The sequence below is a fragment of the Lonchura striata genome, chromosome 6, assembly GCF_046129695.1.
Source record: "Lonchura striata isolate bLonStr1 chromosome 6, bLonStr1.mat, whole genome shotgun sequence".
Classification (NCBI taxonomy): domain Eukaryota; kingdom Metazoa; phylum Chordata; class Aves; order Passeriformes; family Estrildidae; genus Lonchura; species Lonchura striata.
Genome location: NC_134608.1, coordinates 1049331 through 1068006, shown reverse-complemented (window position 1 = coordinate 1068006; position 18676 = coordinate 1049331). Strand labels below are relative to the sequence as shown.

The 18676-nt window shown below is 48.1% G+C and overlaps 1 protein-coding gene across 1 annotated transcript in view; it reads right to left on the bottom strand.

The window, feature by feature from the left end:
* The window catches only part of FANCM (FA complementation group M), a 61511-nt gene that overhangs the window by 19291 nt on the left and 23544 nt on the right, over positions 1–18676 (bottom strand). Inside the window, exons 6-13 of the mRNA XM_077783844.1 lie at positions 18083–18215; positions 17253–17381; positions 16706–16807; positions 15137–15330; positions 13130–13336; positions 10061–10295; positions 4880–5037; positions 4011–4175 (exon numbers count right to left, since the gene is read on the bottom strand). Of these exons, the coding sequence (XP_077639970.1) occupies positions 4011–4175; positions 4880–5037; positions 10061–10295; positions 13130–13336; positions 15137–15330; positions 16706–16807; positions 17253–17381; positions 18083–18215 (1323 nt within the window). The remainder of the gene's footprint in view (positions 1–4010; positions 4176–4879; positions 5038–10060; positions 10296–13129; positions 13337–15136; positions 15331–16705; positions 16808–17252; positions 17382–18082; positions 18216–18676) is intronic.

The window sequence follows — 18676 nt, the reverse complement described above, 5'->3', positions numbered from 1 at the left end:
GCTGAGATTTTGGGGCTCCCTGGCATCTCACCTTTCAAAACCAGCCCAAACCCTTCCACCTTTTCTGGAAGCAGAAGTTTTGACACATCTCAGAAGAGGATTTTAATCACAGAGAATTTACAGGCAATGAGGGCCTAAGAAACACAGATAAAATCATTTGATTGTCCTTACTTGAACCATTTTTAACTTTTCATTTGGGGTTTCCTGAGCAAAAAGGTCCAGCTGGCTGAAAACACCAAATTTTCCCCCAAAACACATCTGATTTCAAACTCCAAAAGCTTGGGAAGCCCTTCCAGGTTCACTGGGATTGCAGAGTGTGCTGGGAAGGTTTTCCCTGCTGGCAGAGAGTTCATCTGGAGGATCCCCTGAGGCAGCCCCAGCCAGATGATAAATGATAGCTGATTCCAGAGCCAGCAGCCCCAGGGTCATCCCGGGGTTAGGAGATGTTCTCCTCCCAAGGTGTGTGGAGTCAGAGGGTGAACAACTGAGACAATCCCAAAGATTTTGGGATTTATTTTGTTTTTCTTGTGAAAAGCTGCGAGTTCCCACTGCCAGCTTGGAAGTGGGAAAGCTCCAGAGTGACCCTGCCACTGTGGACACTAAAATGAAGCATTCCTCCTCTCCTAAGGAAAAACAAAGCACTTCCCTATTCCCTGAGAAACCCAGACAAACACCACCCCCCTACAAGGATCACTCTGCCCAGCCTTATTTCCAAACAGCAGACTTTAATTTGTAAAAAATGCTTCAAAGAGATAGAATAATTTTGCAGAAGGACTACTTGATTAGTTCCTATCCTGCACCAAAAATCCCCCTGGGAGTAAATCCCCCATCTGCCCCACAGGCGTTGCTGTAGCAATAAAGCCCCCAGGGCATTAAAGGCTTTGCTGGATGTGCCTTTTCCAGGGGTCACATCTGGGGCTTCGTTGACTTTTTTATTTGCTTTTGACTGGGCCAACTTCTTCTCTAAGATTTTAAGAGCATATAAATACAATGTATCATTTTTTGCAATCATTTTCACTTCATCTATTAAAAAAAGCCTTTAAATTGACTTTTTAAAAGCTATTATACAAAATATAAACAATAATATAAAATACAAATTTCTTGAATCACTGAGTACAAGGAAAGGAAAGCCACACATCAGTGAATTTCTTATCTAACAGAAAACACCCAAAAATACCTCTTGTGCTGGCTTGTATTGTCATGACAAATCTCTGAATGAAATTCTGCCCAAGAAATAAATAAGCAGAAATTTCCAGATCACTTGGTAATTCACTGTACAATACTGATTTGCCTGGTTTTATGTTTTACCCTCCAGTATGATAATCATCAATAAAATTGTAGTTTGAGGTTCCCTCTCTTGGGTATTTAAGGAAAGAGCTTTGACTTGTATTGGTGTTAAACCCCTCTGGTAATTAAGCACCGTAAATGAACGTCACCAGATCAGCTGGGTGCAATTAGCCATGGAATATTTATAGCAGGAGCCTGGATGCACATCCATGCAAACCCTTCCACCAGAGAATCATGGAAGGGCTGGAAAGGACCCAAATCCCACCCATCCCACCCCTGCCATGGCAGGGACACCTCCCACTGTCCCAGGGTGTCCAGCCTGGCCTTGGGCACTGCCAGGGATCCAGGGGCAGCCACAGCTGCTCTGGCAATTCCAGCCCAGCCAGGAATTCCCAATTCCCAATCTCCCACCCATCCCTGCCCTCTGGCAGTGGGAGCCATTCCCTGGGTCCTGTCCCTCCATCCTTGTCCCCAGTCCCTCTCCAGCTCTCCTGAGCCCCTCCAGGCCCTGCCAGGGGCTCTGAGGATTCCCAGGACCTTTCTCTCCTCCAGGTGAACATTTTGAACTGCAGTGGGAACATTCCCAGCCTTGGGAACGCTGTCAGTGCCTCCCAGGGAAGGCAAGGATGACTTGAGGGAATGTTACTGAAACTCTCAGACAAGAGCTCAGTGTCAGAGCTGCCTGATCAGATCAGGACAATGCTGCATCTTCCCTTTTTGTGGCACAGTTTTGGTGTCCCTGGACTGGCACCAGTTGGTTCAGTGTAAGAAAGAGCCCAGGAACCCCTGCAGGTTAAAACCCTGGTGTCAGTGCTGACTCCAGCCCTGCCAGTGCTTTGTTTCTCCCTGGGAGGCTCCAAAGAATGAGTGTCACCTTGGGTCACCTCCTGTGCTCCTGGGGCACCCTGGGGACACCCTGGGAGGATTCCTCCTCTGCAGAGGGAGCCCCACACCTGCAGCTCTGCCTGCTCACACAAATGGAGAAGACCCAGCCCTGCTCACCCCGTGGGGCACAAGGGGAGCTGAGGGGGCTCAGCCAGGACAAAAGGAGGCTCAGGGGGCACCTGCTAATTCTTGAACCATTTCCCTCCTCCTGACATTTCAAGCTGCACCAAGGGAAATTCAGGTTGGATATCAGGTAAAAGGTTTTTGCAGAAAGAGCGATAAAGTTCTGGGATGTTCTGCCCGGGGAGGTGGTGGAGTCACCACCCCTGGGTGTGTTTAACAAAGCCTGGATGTGGCACTGGGTGCCAGGGTTGAGTTGAGCTGTTGAGGCTGGGTTGGACTTGATGGGCTTGGAGGTCTCTTCCAACCTGGTGATTCTGTGACATCCTTCCTGTGCCCATCCCTGCCCTCTCCCTCTGCAGTGTGTCCCTGACCCCACTGGGGACAGGGACTGTCAGAGTGTGGGAAATAGATTTGTAAAAAATTCTCAAAGGCTGGCAGAAGGCTCACACAGTATACATCTGTATACAAACATGGAAATAAGAAATACTGACTTAAAAATGCCATAGAATAAGACAGACATTGTTGAAAAAAAATTAAATTAGAAACAAGATTCAAAAGGTGACCTTACAAATAAGACTTAATACTTTAGAGAACCAGAACTATGAAAGATGCATTGTAGTAAAACCCACAAAGAGTAATTTTTGATAATTAGCTTTAAGGCATTTACAACATAGTGTAGCTAAAGCTGATAGGCCAAGAAACACTTATAGTGTATTGTAATTAAGAAATAGTTAGCTTCTAATTGTGATAGCATGAATTATAACATCTGTATTGTCTCACCCTTCTCATGAGACTGAAAATGGAATAAAAGTTGTTAAAAAGCCTCTCAGTTGCCCCATCTCTGGGTCAGATAAAGGTCTAACCTGACAGCACAGGAGTCAGGAACGTTCCTGGTGGGATGGAGCAGCTTTTCTGAGCTAGGCAGGTCTGATCAAGCCTCCCTTTCACACCCAAGGAGCACAACTACAATGTCTCCATTCTCCTCCTTGATTAGCCCTGCTATTACTCAGGAAACTCTGGCAGCATAGCAACAGCTTCTGATGACCTAAAAAACCTCCACTGCTGAAAGGCAACACTTGGGGAGCTCAGCTGGAGGGAAAAATAAGGTGGTGAAGAACTGAAGCCTCCATCCACCTCTGCACCCACTTCCTTGTGCCTTCCAGAAGGATTTCTGTATCCATCCCTGTCAGAAAACAAAATTCCCATCTCCCAGACAGTTCCCATCCATGTTTGTTTGGCTTAGCTTCTCTTATCCCTTAATTCTTAGGAACAACTGGCTTTTTAGTTAAAAAAACAAACTCAAAAAGCCTAAAACAAATCCCCTAAAACATGCCATGTGTTCCTGCATGACTTTCCTGGGATGCTTTTGATGTACACACAATACCAAACTCTTCCCAATTCCTGGAATAGCTCTGATGTCCCTCGTGGTGGCTTTGCTCCTTGGCATCTGGAGCTCCTGTATTTAATGTCATTCTGTCACAAACTGATACTGGAATCCATTAAAGAAAAGACTGATTTAAGGCTGGGGTTTTTTTCCCCCTTTTTTAAACAGTTTCTCTGGAAAAGATTAGGAATCACAGCATAGCAATGAGAGAGATTTTGAAGCAAGATTACATACACATAATTAATTTCACAATTATTGTTTTGTTTTTTTTTTTAATCATTATTTTTACACTATTCTAACTGTGCATTCAGTCCCTGGGCACGTTTATTACCTGCTGCTGCCTCATCAGCTCCATCATTTCCATGGCACTGATGAAGAGGTGACAACGATCCGAGTGATCCACCAGGGATGTGGGAAGAGGCTGATTCTGCCAAATGCTCCACTCAGACAGGGAGAGCTCCCGAGCTGCCCCCTCCTCGGGCTTCTGCAGGGAAAACTGGGATGGAAAAGGAGATTTTCAGCAGGAATTGTTGAGCAAAACTTCTCTGGCAGGGACAATGAATGCAGAAATGCAGAGAAGGATTTTAACATTTTCAGCAGGGAATTGTTGAGCAAAACTTCTCTGGCAGGGACAATGAATGCAGAAACGCAGAGAAGGATTTAAATATTATTATCAGGGATTTGTTTAGTAAAACTTCTCTGGCAGGGACAATGAACACAGAAATGCAGAGAAGGATTTAAATATTATCACACAGGTTTAAGTTTGGACTAAAATAAAAACATCAGGAGCAATCTGGGCTAGGGGAAGGTGCCCAGGTGTCACTGCCCAGGGCTGGGGGTGGAATGAGATGGGTTTAAGATTCCTTTAAACCCAAACCACGCTGGGACTCTATGAATAAAGCATCCTGTATGGAATTCTTAGAAACAGGAGCAGAATTTAATGTCTCAGAACTGGGACTTCCTAATATATTTTTAAATTATTGACCCAACTTTTAATTTACAGACCTAACTTTTTACTTACAGATCCAACCTCAAAGACCCATTTCAAACATCCAATTTCTAAATTCTTAACCTCAAAAACCCACATGTAAATCTCAAAAAGGCATTTTTGTAACAGAGTTCTTTCAAATCCAGAGTTAACTCTGGTATTTCCAGCATCCTTCAGGCCTCGTGTCCCGGGAAGCACTGCATGGAACTCACTGGTGTTTCCTCCAGGTTTTCTAAGGTTTCAAACTGAACTCGAGGCAACACTGGCTCCTTTATCCCATCACTTTCCTTAATTCTGTAGAGTCTGTCCCATATTTCAAACTCCTCAGGTGACAAGGACCAGCTCTCGTGGGAGTTCATTTGCTTTTGGCCTGTGAGGGGGAAAACAACAGGAAAATGTTACCTGCTGTAGGGAAAGGGATGCACAGAATAAAAGAACTTGGTGTGGGGTACCAGGCACAAAAGACATCTCTGAGCCACAACCAAGAGCAGATGCAGAGAATCTGAATCCAGGGACAAGCATCCAAAGAGTGTTAATGTTTTATATGGATAAGTATCATTAAACAACTGTTTTGGGCGAGGGCATAATATAGAGAGAGAGACAGATATAAATCACTATCCCAAATAATGTCAAATCCAAACAGCCTTGGGTGGGAAGTGATTCCAAAGAATCAGAGTTGAGAATGTGGTTGTTTTCAGGCCAGATGTGTGAAGCTGGGAGAAAAATAATGAAGGTAATTTGCCAGGATCCGGGGTGAATCTGCAGCCCAGGCTCTTCTGGGAATTAATGCCACAGAAGAGGAATCAGCCTGGATCTCTCAAGCCTCTCAAGTTCCAGCTGCCAGAGGCTGTGTCTGCACAGAGCAAACCCTGAGTCCAGAGTCCTGCTCACGTCCTGTTCAGGAAAACCTGGAAAATGAACCAACACTGACATTCTTCAGGCCATCACTAAAGATCCCAGAAGATGAACACTGCTTTGGGGTATTTCTCACTCAAGGGTGCAGGTCACATTCCTGAAGAGATAACACCCAGTCCAAGGACCTGGCACAGGAGGAAAAAAGAGACCTGAAGGAAAAGGAAATTACGAGCAATTCTTAGAGAAGAATTTGTAATAATGGAATAATGAGTGGGAAAGGACCCACAGGGATCACAGAATCACAGAATGCTGCGTGGGAAAGTGTGCCCCAGGTTTAGCTTTTATATTTTCACATCCTGAGCTGCTTCAGTGTGTGGGTCTGGGCTCCAGATCAGGGGATGCTGAGCTCTCTGCACAGAGCAGGGACACAAAACAATTCCTGCTCCAGCTGGGCACCAAGGACAAATGATCCAAACCTCAGCCCAGGAGCACAAACAGCGTGGGCTGGAGAGAGAAAAACCAGCAGGGTGGGACTGATGGGCTGGAGCTGGAATGGGACAATGAACTCCAAGGTGCCAATGGAGCAGAACTGATCCCAGGGAGAGCCCCGGGAGCGCTCGTGCATTTTGGGACCATTTTGGGTCATTTGGGTGCAGCCCTGGCTGGGCTCTGGTGCTGCCCAAGGTGGATCCATGGAGGAGATCCTTGAATAAATCCCTGATTTATTCTGTGACTCCATCCAGCCTCTGCTCAGGGCAGCCTTCTCAAGGCATCAAAGGGACCCACAGGGATCACAGGATCAGGAATATCCTGAGTGGGAAGGGACCCACAAAGACCACCCATCCCAACCCCTGTCCCAGACCCCCACCAACCCCACCCTGTCCATCCCTGGCAGCGCTGCCCAAAGGCTCCTGGAGCCCTGGCAGCCTCGGGCTGTGCCCATGCCCTGCTCCTGAGGATCTGCTGCAGCCAGCCCTGGCAGGGAACAGCGAGTTCAGAGCTGTGTCCCAGCCCCGTGGGACAGGACGAGATGATCCCGTGATACCAGCCCAGCTGAGCCATGCTGCAGTCTGCCAGGCAAGGAGCCCTGCAGCAGCTGCAGGACCTGGGAACAGATCATTCCCAGAGCTCTGGGCTCCCTGCTGGGGAGGACTGGGGCTGCCCAGAACATTTCCCAAACACAAAGAAAGAGGGACCTGGACAAACATGAGTGCTGCCATCGGAGAATGGAGTACAGGGAGGACATTCCCATCCTCAGGGAGGCTGATAAGGCTGTTAGGATCAGGCTTGGGAATCAGCACTTCCTGCAGTCCCTGGCACAGCCTCTCCCCTCCATGGGAAGCAGCTGGTGCTGTCCCATGGGAAATTATCCTCCAGAACATTCTGAGTTAGGGATGCCAGGCCCTACCAGACACCAACACAGCACTCAAATCATCAGTGGTATTTTCCTTGTTTCTCTCCAGAACCAACACATTTTCATTGCTCTTGAAGTGGGAAGAGAGCAAGAATTAGCCACAGGCAAGGCATGAAACCCCCACAGAGCAGGTGTTTAAACGCTAAAGCAGGTGTTGGTAATCTTAAAAAGTGATTCCAAACAAATTATCATTAGGATAAACCCAGCAATTATAGAAATAACATGAAATTGTAAAATCAAGCAAAAGCTGTGGTTATTGACAACTCAAAATTGATCCATCTGAAATGAGGGAGTAGAAGAATTGTGGAGAACCAGCAGAAGAATTGAGAAAATGAGGTTTCATCTGGACAAAAGCAAAAAGAAGGAATTACTGGTAGCTTGAAATGAGATTCAGCTCCCAGGAGCAACAATATAAACATGCTCCTCACTTCAACAAACTCTTAAAAAAAACCCCAAATAAACAAAATCCAAAAATCAGAGAAAAAAGGATTATTAAAATACAAGGAGTTATATAAGAGGCTTATGAAGTAAAGGGATTTTTTGCTGCACTTTTTGAAGGAGACTTGCTTAATGATGGGGCAGCACGAAATATTGGATTCTTCTGGGGCTGACAGACAAAAGTTATGGAAGAGGTTCTGAAGTGAAAGAGGGCTGTAAAATTAATAGAAATTGGATCAAATTGAGAAGAACAGGAAATGAATATTTTTTCAGGTAATGAGTGACAGGACTAGAGGAAATGGCCTCAAGCTGTGCCAGGGAAGGTTCAGATTGGACATGGGGAGGAATTTTCTTGATGGAAAGGGTGGCCAGGCCTTGGAACTGCCCAGGGCAGTGGAGTCCCCATCCCTGGAGGGATTTACAGCCCTGTGCATGTGGCACTTGGGACATGGGGCAGTGCTGGCCTGGGCACTGCTGGGGAATGGTTGGACTCAATGGACTCAGAGTTTTCCAACCTAAATGATTCCAAAATTGTATTTTTTTTTTTCAAAAAAACATGGAGAATGCTTGACATTCCTGTGATAACTCAGCCCATGACAGCTCTGTTTCTGCCATGGAGAAACATGAGCATGAACTGGACCTCAACAACAAAGTGATAGCAGAAATAAGAACACACCCAGCTCACTCACTGCTGCCAGCTTTACCCTTTTTTTTTATCGTGGAAACGGGCACTGAAATGAAGAGAAAATGCAAAAAACTCAACTCCTTTCTTTGTCCTCTTTTGGAGTTTTATCCTGAGGGTCACTAAAATCAGGAGCAGCCCCTGGTTTACCCAGAAACAGGGGGGATTCCACACAAGGGTGGTGCTCAGTGACATGCACAGGGCAGCCCTGGCTGCCAGGAGGGGCACAGAGCCCTGGCCACCCTGGGGACTGAGCCCTGGCCACCTTGGTGACAGAGTCCTGGCCACCTTGAGGACAGAGTCCTGGCCACCTTGAGGACAAAGTCCTGGCCACCCTGGGGACTGAGCCCTAGCCACCCTGGGGACTGAGCCCTGGCCACCCTGGGGACTGAGCCCTGGCCACCCTGGGGACAGAGCCCTGGCCACCCTGGGGACTGAGCCCTGGCCACCCTGGGGACTGAGCCCTGGCCACCCTGGGGACAGAGCCCTGGCCACCCTGGGGACTCGGCCCTGGCCACCCTGGGGACTGAGCCCTGGCCACCCTGGGGACTCAGCCCTGGCCACCTTGGGGACTGAGCCCTGGCCACCCTGGGGACAGAGCCCTGGCCACCCTGGGGACTCAGCCCTGGCCACCTTGGGGACTGAGCCCTGGCCACCCTGGGGACTCAGCCCTGGCCACCTTGGGGACTGAGCCCTGGCCACCCTGGGGACAGAGCCCTGGCCACCCTGGGGACTCAGCCCTGGCCACCTTGGGGACTGAGCCCTGGCCACCCTGGGGACAGAGCCCTGGCCACCCTGGGGACTCAGCCCTGGCCACCCTGGGGACTGAGCCCTGGCCACCCTGGGGACTCAGCCCTGGCCACCTTGGGGACTCAGGCCTGGCCTGGCCACCTCTGGCTACTCAACCCTGGCCACCCTCTGCCAACTCAGCCCTGGTCACTTTGAGGACTCAGCCTAGTTACCTCTGGCTACTTAACCCTGATCACCTTGGCTACTCAGCCCTGGTCATCCTCTGGCAACTCAGCCCTGGTCACTTTTGGCTACTCAACCCTGGCCACCTCTGGCCACTCAGCCCTGGTCCCTCTGGGGACCAGAGTCCCCAGCCCTGCCCACGTGGCTCACACAGAAGGCACTGGGTAATTGCAGCCCCCAGTGCTGCTCCCACAGCAGGAACATTCCCAGCATCATCCTTTCCTTTGTGCCCTGCCTGCTCGTTTCTCTTTTCTAAGACAGACCAACAAATGCTCCAAAATCATTCTTTTCATTCTGTGTTCGGCTCTGATTGTTCTCCAGCAGCTGTGTCTGTTTAATCAGAAATAGGAACTTTCCCAAGGTTTTGAGTTTCTTCTTTCAAGAAGTTGCTGTTGGTCTTTACAGAAAGCACTAACAAAGAGACAGAGCAGGAAAATTCCCAGGTATTTATAAAAGTAGCTCTTTTCTCCTGTCTTAGGATTGTGCTCAGTTTCCTGAGCATTCTCATGACATTGAACTGTATCAGCTGAAAAGCCTCCAAGAGAATTTTCCCAATTTTCCTCCAAGAGGGTCTGCACAATTTATAAATATCCTCCCCTTGATTTCTCATTTTCCTCACATCAAAATCCTTCAGTTTTCAGGCATTTCTGTTTTATTGTCATTTACAAAGCCACAATGCCCAGAGAAGCTGTGGCTGCCCCATCCCTGGGAGTGTCCAAGGTTGGACAGGGCTTAGAGCAGTCTGGGATAGGGGAAGGTGTCCCTGCCCATGGGAATTTAAAGTCCCCCCAGCCCAATACAGTCTGAGATTTTGGGATTTTGGGATGAACATTTGCCTCCTGTGTGTGCAGCTGGAGTTTCTGACTTTCAGTGAGTGGCTCCATGGAGGAAGATGAACCAAGGCCTGACTCAGAGCTGTGAGGATGCCCAGGAAAAGCCCTGGGCAGTGTCTGAGCTGACAGAGTGACCCTGAGAGCCCCAGGCCCCCGGGAGGGAGGCTTGGAAGTGCTGGAAACACCATAATCCTCTTACCAGTGACACAGGCAAAGAGAGCAGATTTGTGCTGCAGGGAGCTGGATCTCCTCTCTTTGGAAAGCATCCTCGAGGTGCTCTGCTCCTCTTTTTCAACTGTGATAAACATTTTGTGCACTTTGGGAGTGACGCCTTCCGGAACCATCCGTGGGCTGTGCTGGTAGAAACGAAGGGTTTTGTTCCCTGAAATGGCTTTGTGGATGCTCCTTTTGTTACACTGGCTTTGGTTGTAGTTCTGAAAGAGAAGGTAAATGGATAAATCATCTGCTGATTAGTTTTTTCACAGCATTCGATCAAAACTAAAAGAACACCTCAGTGTCTGTGGGGTTTCTCATTATTTTCTGTTCCCTCAGCAAGGTGTTGTTTGGTTTGGGGATTTTTAATGGACCAGAAGCAGGCACAGCACTGGAGAGTGAGAAAGGAGCACAGCCCTTGCCTGGGGGAAGTTACAAGCTGTCACTGATACAGGGATGATGTAAATTAGATTACATCAGAAACAGGGAAAGGAGCTCAAGCCATAAAAAAAAGGCCTAAGATGATTTGTTGATGTCATGAGTGCTCTGAGTGAGTCCTTTTAATTACACTCCGTTTATTGTGCAACGGAGAAACCATGGCAAAGCTGGGGAATGTGAGGAGAGAAACTGGGGCCTCCATCTGGAAGTGGGAGTCCCTCTTCCTTCCTTGAGGAAGTTTTGTGCTCTGCTCCTCCCTGAGCCCCTGTGAGCCCCTGAGTGTCACAGGGGGGCAGCTGCCACCTGACAGAGATGATTTCAGGGAGCAAAAATAAAATAAATAAATAAATAATTTCCCTGAATATGACTAGAAGTGGCCCACAGCCAGCTCTGATAAACTCCTCCAGGCATTCCAAAAAGTAACGTTTTAATCCTAGAACAGTCAAATCCCAGTGTTCTTACGGCAGAAAAACGTGGTTTTACCAAACTAGCAGCATCACAGGGTTGTGATTTCACTGGCTTTTCCCTCCCCTGTGCTTCCCTGGGCTGAGCAGCTCCAGGGGACATCCCAAGCCCCATCCCAGCAGCTCCACGTGGAGAGGCTGACATGGGAGCCATGGAATAAACACCGAGCTCACGGAAATTCCTGCCAACGTCACACTCCCAGACCTGCACTGGCCCCTTTCTCCCAATAAAACTTCTTCAAAAGCTTTGTCATTGATCTGAAGTGGTTTGATTAAAAACAACCCCAAAGCTAAACCAAGCAAAACAAACAAACAAACAAAAATATCCCCAACCTAAAACAGGGGAAAAAACACACAAAACCCCCCAAACAAATTCCCATAAATTAATACATGGATATTAATTATTTAGCGGCAAATTAAGTGATGGGGAAAAACTTCCACATTGAGTCTCTTTCCAGTTCTGCTAAACTTAAAAACCACAACAACAACCCCAAAGGACACCCTCAAGGAAAACCAAACAAACCCACCAAGACAATATTGGTTTGCAATTAAATTTATTTCCTGACCCAAAATTAGAAAAAAAAAAAATGTATACAATGACTATTCTACCTGGGGGGAGGTTCTGCTTCAAAGATATCTGAGAAAATCTGGACAACACAGTAATCCAACTACTTAAATGAAGCTCCAAGGAATTTAAGGGACTATTTTATATCCCATCACAGAGCAGAGCTTTCAATAGTAACCAGCCTCCATAGGCAGCACAAAAAAATATCTATTTACAAACTCTACTCAGGTTTGTAATTTTTAACTCTCATCCCTTCAAAAGAGAAACATTTTTCCCCTTAGCAAGGATGCTTTGCAGTCTCATTCAGAATTGAATCCCTGCCACCCACAAATGCCAACCAGAGCTAAAGCACTGACTGGAATAAATGAAATAACTCCAAGAATCTGAACTTTCAGGTTTATACTGGATTTACACAGATCTTGGATTCACTGGTTTTCACCCCCTTTCACTGGTGATGGCAACAGGGAGTGCCCAAATCCTGCCCTGTCCCATTCCAAGGGTGAGCCCTGCGGGGCTGTGGGATGCAGCTGGCACAGCTGTGGTGGGACACATTTCCAGTGGGACAGGGACATCCTGAGGGACAGTATGTACTCAGAGATGATTAATTATGCTCTGCCTGAGTGCTGGGCTGCAGGAACCCAGCCAAAGTGGATTTGCACCTAAGCCGATCTCCTCATGCTCACACGCAAGAGCGCGGCCACTAAAGCCAGCTCTGAGTGCCAGTGGCGTCACCGGCCCAGTAAGCACCAGTCTGAAAGCCAGTGTCACCACCAGCACTCCCAGTGTCCCCTCCCAGCTCCAGCCCCCGCCCCACACCTTCCTCTGCACCCTTGGAAAGCCCTGGAGTATCTGAGCTTCAGTTTAATATCTGGGGATATGATAGGCTGGGAGAGCTGGGAATGTTCCCCTGGAGAGGAGAAGCTCCAGGGAGAGCTCAGAGCTCCTGGCAGAGCCTGGAGGGGCTCCAGGAGAGCTGGAGAGGGACTGGGGACAAGGGATGGAGGGACAGGACCCAGGGAATGGCTCCCACTGCCAGAGGGCAGGGATGGGTGGGAGATTGGGAATTGGGAATTCCTGGCTGGGCTGAAATTCCCAGAGCAGCTGTGGCTGCCCCTGGATCCCTGGCAGTGCCCAAGGCCAGGTTGGACACTGGAGTTGGAGCAGCCTGGGGCAGTGGGAGGGGTCCCTGCCATGGCAGGAGGCAGAACTGGAGGATCTTTCATGTCCCATCCAACCCAAACCACTCTGGGGCTCTGTGTGGGATTTTCCTGTAACAGTCAATGAGGAGGCTGAGCAGAGACTCCCTGGGGGCTGCAGCTTTGTCCCAAGGGACAGCTCCCTTCTCTGCTCTGGGACAGGACTCAGGGAGCAGCTGAGCTGGGCCAGGGAGGGTCAGGCTGGATTTCAGGAAAGGCTCTTCCCCAGAGGTGCTGGCACTGCCCAGGCTCCCCAGGGCATGGGCACGGCCCCGAGGCTGCTTCAGGAGGGTTTGGGCAGCGCTGCCAGGGATGGACAGGGTGGGGTTGCTGGGGGTCTGTGTTGGGATGCTCCCTGAGGGTGAGGCACCCTGGCCGTGCCCCTGACTCACCCTCTCCTCGCGGCCCTGGGCCAGGATGACAACGATGCGGCCGTGGCGCCGGCGGCCGGTGCGGCCCATGCGCTGCACCAGGCGCACGGGGCTGCGCTGCGCGTCGAAGCACACGATCAGATCCACCTCGCCGATGTCCAGCCCCTCCTCGCCCACGCAGGTGGACACCAGGGTGTTGTACCCCCCTTCCCTGAAACGCCTCACCACCTGCACGGACAGCGGGAACGGCATTGAGCAGGGCAGCATGGAAAACTGATCTGTATTCCTGTCCTGGGTTTAAGATGTGCCAGAGCTGGGGCAGCTCTCTGCTGCTCTTTGGGCAGTTTCTTTATCTCTCCACAGCCAATCCTCCCTCCAGGAGATCTCTGCTGTCCATGGGCCATTAATTATTAATTATCTTCTGTTCATGGCCACTGAGTGTCCCTGCATGGCTGAGAAAATTCCATCATCCATGGGGAGATGCTCTGCCCAGGGGAGGAGCCAAACATTCCTACCTGGATCCAATCTGACCTGGGAACAGCACAGCAGCCTTTGCCCCCTGCATTCCCAGGGGAGCAGCTTCCTTCCCCCTGCATTCCCAGAGGAGCAGCTTCCTCCCCCCTGCATTCCCAGAGGAGCAGCTTCCTTCCCCCTGCATTCCCAGAGGAGCAGCTTCCTTCCCCCTGCATTCCCAGAGGAGCCCAGGCCCATCTCCCCCAGCCCTGGAGCTCCAAGGAAAACTCCCCCCTTGTGCAGATCCTGCTCCAGCAGAAGCACAGCTGGCACTGCAGGAGGGCTGAGCCCCCCTGGGATGGGGCTGAGCCACTCCCTGACCCACAGGGGACAGGGCTGCTCTCACTCTGGCACGGTTTCATTTGCATTACTAATTTTTTTTTAATTCTGTTTTTTTCCCCTAATAAAGAACTGTTATTCCAATTCCCATATCTTTGCCTGAAAGGCCCTTAATTTCAAAATTATAATAATTCAGAGAGAGGGGGTTTCCATTTTCCATTTCAGGGGAGGCTTCTGCCTTCCTCAGCAGATGCCTGTTTTTTCAAAGACAATTCTAAAATGACAAATTCTGTCTTTTTAAATTTTCCATCTGCTTCCTTGTGATCAAACACTACAATCCAGTGTGACCAACATCAGCATTTCAACTCTTTAATTCTAAAATAAAGGGAAGAAAGCACACCTTATTCTGTCCCCGACCATGGTATTCTTATAAAACTGGTCCTCCCAACTTAGCAATTAAATACTTTAGGAGTTATCTTTTTCTTAGCTTTGCTAGATCATAATTTAATTCTTGATCTCATCTTTCCTACCTAGAAGAAAAATTCCCACAGTATGTGCTTGCATATTTCTCCAGATTTTTGACATCTAAATTTAGCGGTTGTTAATATAATATAAATAATATAATTTTAATTTATTTATAATAAAGATATATAAATTATTGGTCTATTTTGTTCAGTGAGTATAATGTGGCAGGCACATTCTTCTCTCTGTCAGGATTTTTTTCATAGAGGAGCACAGAGAAATGAAAGAGAAACAATTTCTATTTCTGCTCCTTGTTTTTCCCACGTGGAATGTGTTTGGAGAATTGTTTACCTGGGTTGATTGCTTGGTTGGATTCTGGTGAGGATTGTTTGAGCCTGATGGCCAATCCAACCCACCTGGGGCTGGGCTCTCAGAGAGGGGCACGAGCTGGGAGTTAGATTTGGTAGTTTAAAATAGTAGGTTTGTAGTTTTAGTATCTCCTTTAAATAGTATGTTAATGTATTATAGCATAGTTATAATAAAGAAATCATTCAGCCTTCTGTACTGGAGTCAGACATCAGCATTTCTTCCCACCAGCTTCACCTGCATTTACAATAAATATCATTTTGGATACTCTGGAAACCACAGGACTGCACGGGGATTTACCAACGACATTTATAGCTCAGCCACTGCCCACAGTCCATACTCCTGGAGTCATTTACACAATTAACACTCCTTATCACTAATCCCTAGTCCAAGCTCCTCTTGCCTCACCTCCAGCTGCTCCTTCTGGGTGAAGCCTTTGGTGCTCTTGCCCGAGGAGTGTCCCACGAAGGTCATGGCCCGCACGGCCGGGCTGAGCCGGGCCAGCATCTCGGCGATCTCCTGCACGCTGTCCCGGAACGAGGAGAAGATCATCACCCTCGTGTCCCCAGCCGAGCCCACACTCTTCTCCTCATCTGCTGGATCTGAGAATGGCAGGTTTTAATAGAACCATCTGTAAAAAGGATGAGGCACCCCCACACTCACACTCACACTCACAGCTCTTGTCTCACTTAATGGGAAGAGAAAATGGGCAGACGATGCTCCAAGATCTACCTCCTGGAAAAATTCCTCTTTGGATCGAAGCATGCTCTGATTTTGGAGAATGTGAGAATGAGAATGTCTTTATATGAGGCACCCTTACTAAAGTTACTTTGTAAAGCTGGGGTTGGATGGGAAGCATTCTAGAATGAAGTTCACAATGCCATCAAATCCATTTCAGGACCCTCAGGGCAGCAGAACCAGAATCCCAGAACCCCAGATTGGTTTGGGTTGGGAGGGACCTTAAATCACCCCTGCCATGGAAAGGACACCTCTCACTGTCCCAGGGTGCCCCAATGTCCAGCCTGCCCTTGGGCACTGCCAGGGGTCCAGGGGCAATGAATGGAACAGAAAGGGCTGTGCTGTTCCAGCTATGGTTGATGACTTAGGGCATGAATCCCTCCCTTTCCACCTCAAATGCAGGGTTTTTAAAGTGGAGTCAAAAGGAGGGAGGTTGGGAGGACAGAAAGAACTCTGAAGGGGAAGGGGAAAAAGGAGTGAACAGCATTGAAATGCATTGGGACATATCCTAAAGTTACAAACACACAACTGGGAAACAAAGTTGCCTACCAGAAAACATCAGTCATTTCAAAGGTTTGCTGAGAACAGGGCATCCAAGAGAGAAAAAACCACAAAAACAAAGAGGGAAGGGCAGGTCAGAAATTGTCAGAACTTCACAGAGCACAAAGATCCAAACAGGCAAGATAAAAAGCAAACAAGATGCAAAACAAATGTTATTATTACTCATGTAATATTCTAAAGGCTGGAATCAAGAAACTGAAACATCTCAAAACCACAGAGATCTGAATGATGTCTTCATCAGGATGAAAAAGAATGAGGGACAGGGGAATGTAACTGAAGGGTTTGAACTTCAAATTGATGCCTCAGAGTTGTTAATTCTTATCCTCAGGCTGGATATCAAAACTTTTATCCTTAAGGTCCTTAAACGTGTTCATGGAACTCTGCAGCAGGGACTGAGGGGGGCTGCCAGGCACACTGGGACAGGACCAGCAGGAAAGGTGGTAGCCCCAGGAATGAGTTTCCTATCCCTGTTTTACTCAGCTGTTAGAGCAGTTTATATCAAATTAGTAATGAGAATTTATAGGAAGTTTTATCTCATAGAAATCTTATGGTGAAGTTCTTCTAGAGGGGAAGATTCACAAACAATCAAAGCAGTAAAGCAGCACAAAGGAGGAAATCAGTCAGAAGGATATTCCTTGTTTCCATTCCCAGGTTTTCCTCTGAACTGTTGGTACTCACCAGAACATCTCTGTTTCCAGGATCTGAAGTGTTCTATCACAATTTCCTCCAATTTCTTTAACTTTGGATGGCTGTAGACAAATTCCTTTTTCTTTTCCAATGCTGGAAAGGAAATAAAGTAATGAAAGATGTAAATTAACCTGCAACAAGCAGGAAGGTTCAGTGAACTTCATTCCCTCCCACTGTAATTATCTCAGTCAGACTCGAATCCTGATATTGATATTTAGATATTGGTTCTAAACAAAACAATAAACTGCTGACAGAAGAACATTTGTTAAGCCCAGTTTTTGAGAAAGTGGTGTTACTTTTGTTAGAGTCACACCGGAAAAGACTCACGGTGAAACAGTTGTATTTTAACCTTCATTTTAGAGCAAATAAAAAACTTCAAGCATAGAAAACTTCCTTGAAAATAGCTAAAACCACCAAGGGAAGAGTGAGAAGGATGGAGAAACAGAACATTGGGAACTCAATCTGGAATAAAGAGCAGCAGCCAGTGCAGCACAACTTTAAAACAGGAATATTCTGTCCCTGAGGGGGGAATCCTGACCTGTTGTGCTCTTGCAAACACCTCCACCCTCAGGAGTCACAGCAGTGTCTGAGAACATGTCCTGAAGCTGCTGGTAGAGCTCCATGAAGTCCTCGTTGCGCCCCAGCTCGCTCTTGGTGCGGGACAACCCTTTGGAGAGAGTTGGAACGCCTCAGGATTCCGTTTGCTTTCCAAACAGACTTTAAGAAACCTCCCTGTGCCCAGCTCTGGCCCCTCAGCTTGGGAAGGACCCTGGGACACTCCAGCATGTCCAGAGGGGGCAAGGAGGCTGGAGAGGGGCTGGGAACACAAACCCTGTGAGGAACCCCTGAGGGAGCTGGGGGTGCTCAGCCTGGAGAAAAGGAGACTCAGGGGTGACCTCAGCACTCCCCACTGCTCCTGAAATGTGCCTGAGCTCAGCTGGGGCTGGGCTCTTTCTCCAGGAACCGTCAAAACCAGAGCACACAGTCTCAAGCTGTGCCCAGGGAAAATCAGGCTGGATATCAGGAAAAGTTTTTTACAGAAAAGGTGATAAAGCTCTGGAATGTTCTGCCAAGGGAGGTGGTGGAGTCACCACCCCTGGGTGTGTTTAACAAAGCCTGGATGTGGCACTGGGTGCCAGGGTTGAGTTGAGGTGTTGGGGCTGGGTTGGACTCGATGATCTTGAAGGTCTCTTCCAGCCCAGGGATTCTGTGATTCTGTGAATAAGTGGAACAAAACACCAAATCCATCTGCAACCCCTCATTTGAGGTTATTCCTTAAGGTGTTTTGTGCCAAAGCAGCCACAGAGCGAGGTAAATGAAAGGAGAAGAGTGGAGCTGAAAGGAAGGATGCTCCTGAGGAGATTTCACCTTTGGATCCATCCATGATTCCCCACAGGTAGATGAACAAGGAGCGGATTCCCATCTGCAGCAGCAGCTCGTACCCGTGGTACAGACTGATACAAAGGGCAAAGTCTCCTTCAATGATGCCTTGATGGATTCCCTGGGGGAGAAAAGCAGACTCTGATGGAGTTAGGAAGTAGCTGAGGAGCAGGAATCCCACTGCAATTCCTGTCCAAAACCACAAAGTGATGCCCAGGGAGCAGTTTGTCCATCAAAGCCCCCAGGGGACAGACTGCACAATGCTCAGGGAAGGCAATCCTCTTCCACCTCCAAAATACTCTCAAAAATATCTCTATTATCTCCCAAAATTAGCTCATCAACCCTCAGACTCTGACAGCATTTGGGAAAACCAGGGATTTCTGGCACATCCACTCATGAATAGAATTAAGTCAGGGAAGCTGCCTTGCTTACACTGAGGGAGATTTCCCATTGCTCTTTTTGAGACACATGGTCTTTTTTCAGTCAATTTCTTTAAGTTTACACAATTTGACCTTTCCATGAGGATTTACCAAAAAAAAAGGAGCAGGAATATACCTTTGAGGGGAAAATGAAAACTTGGCT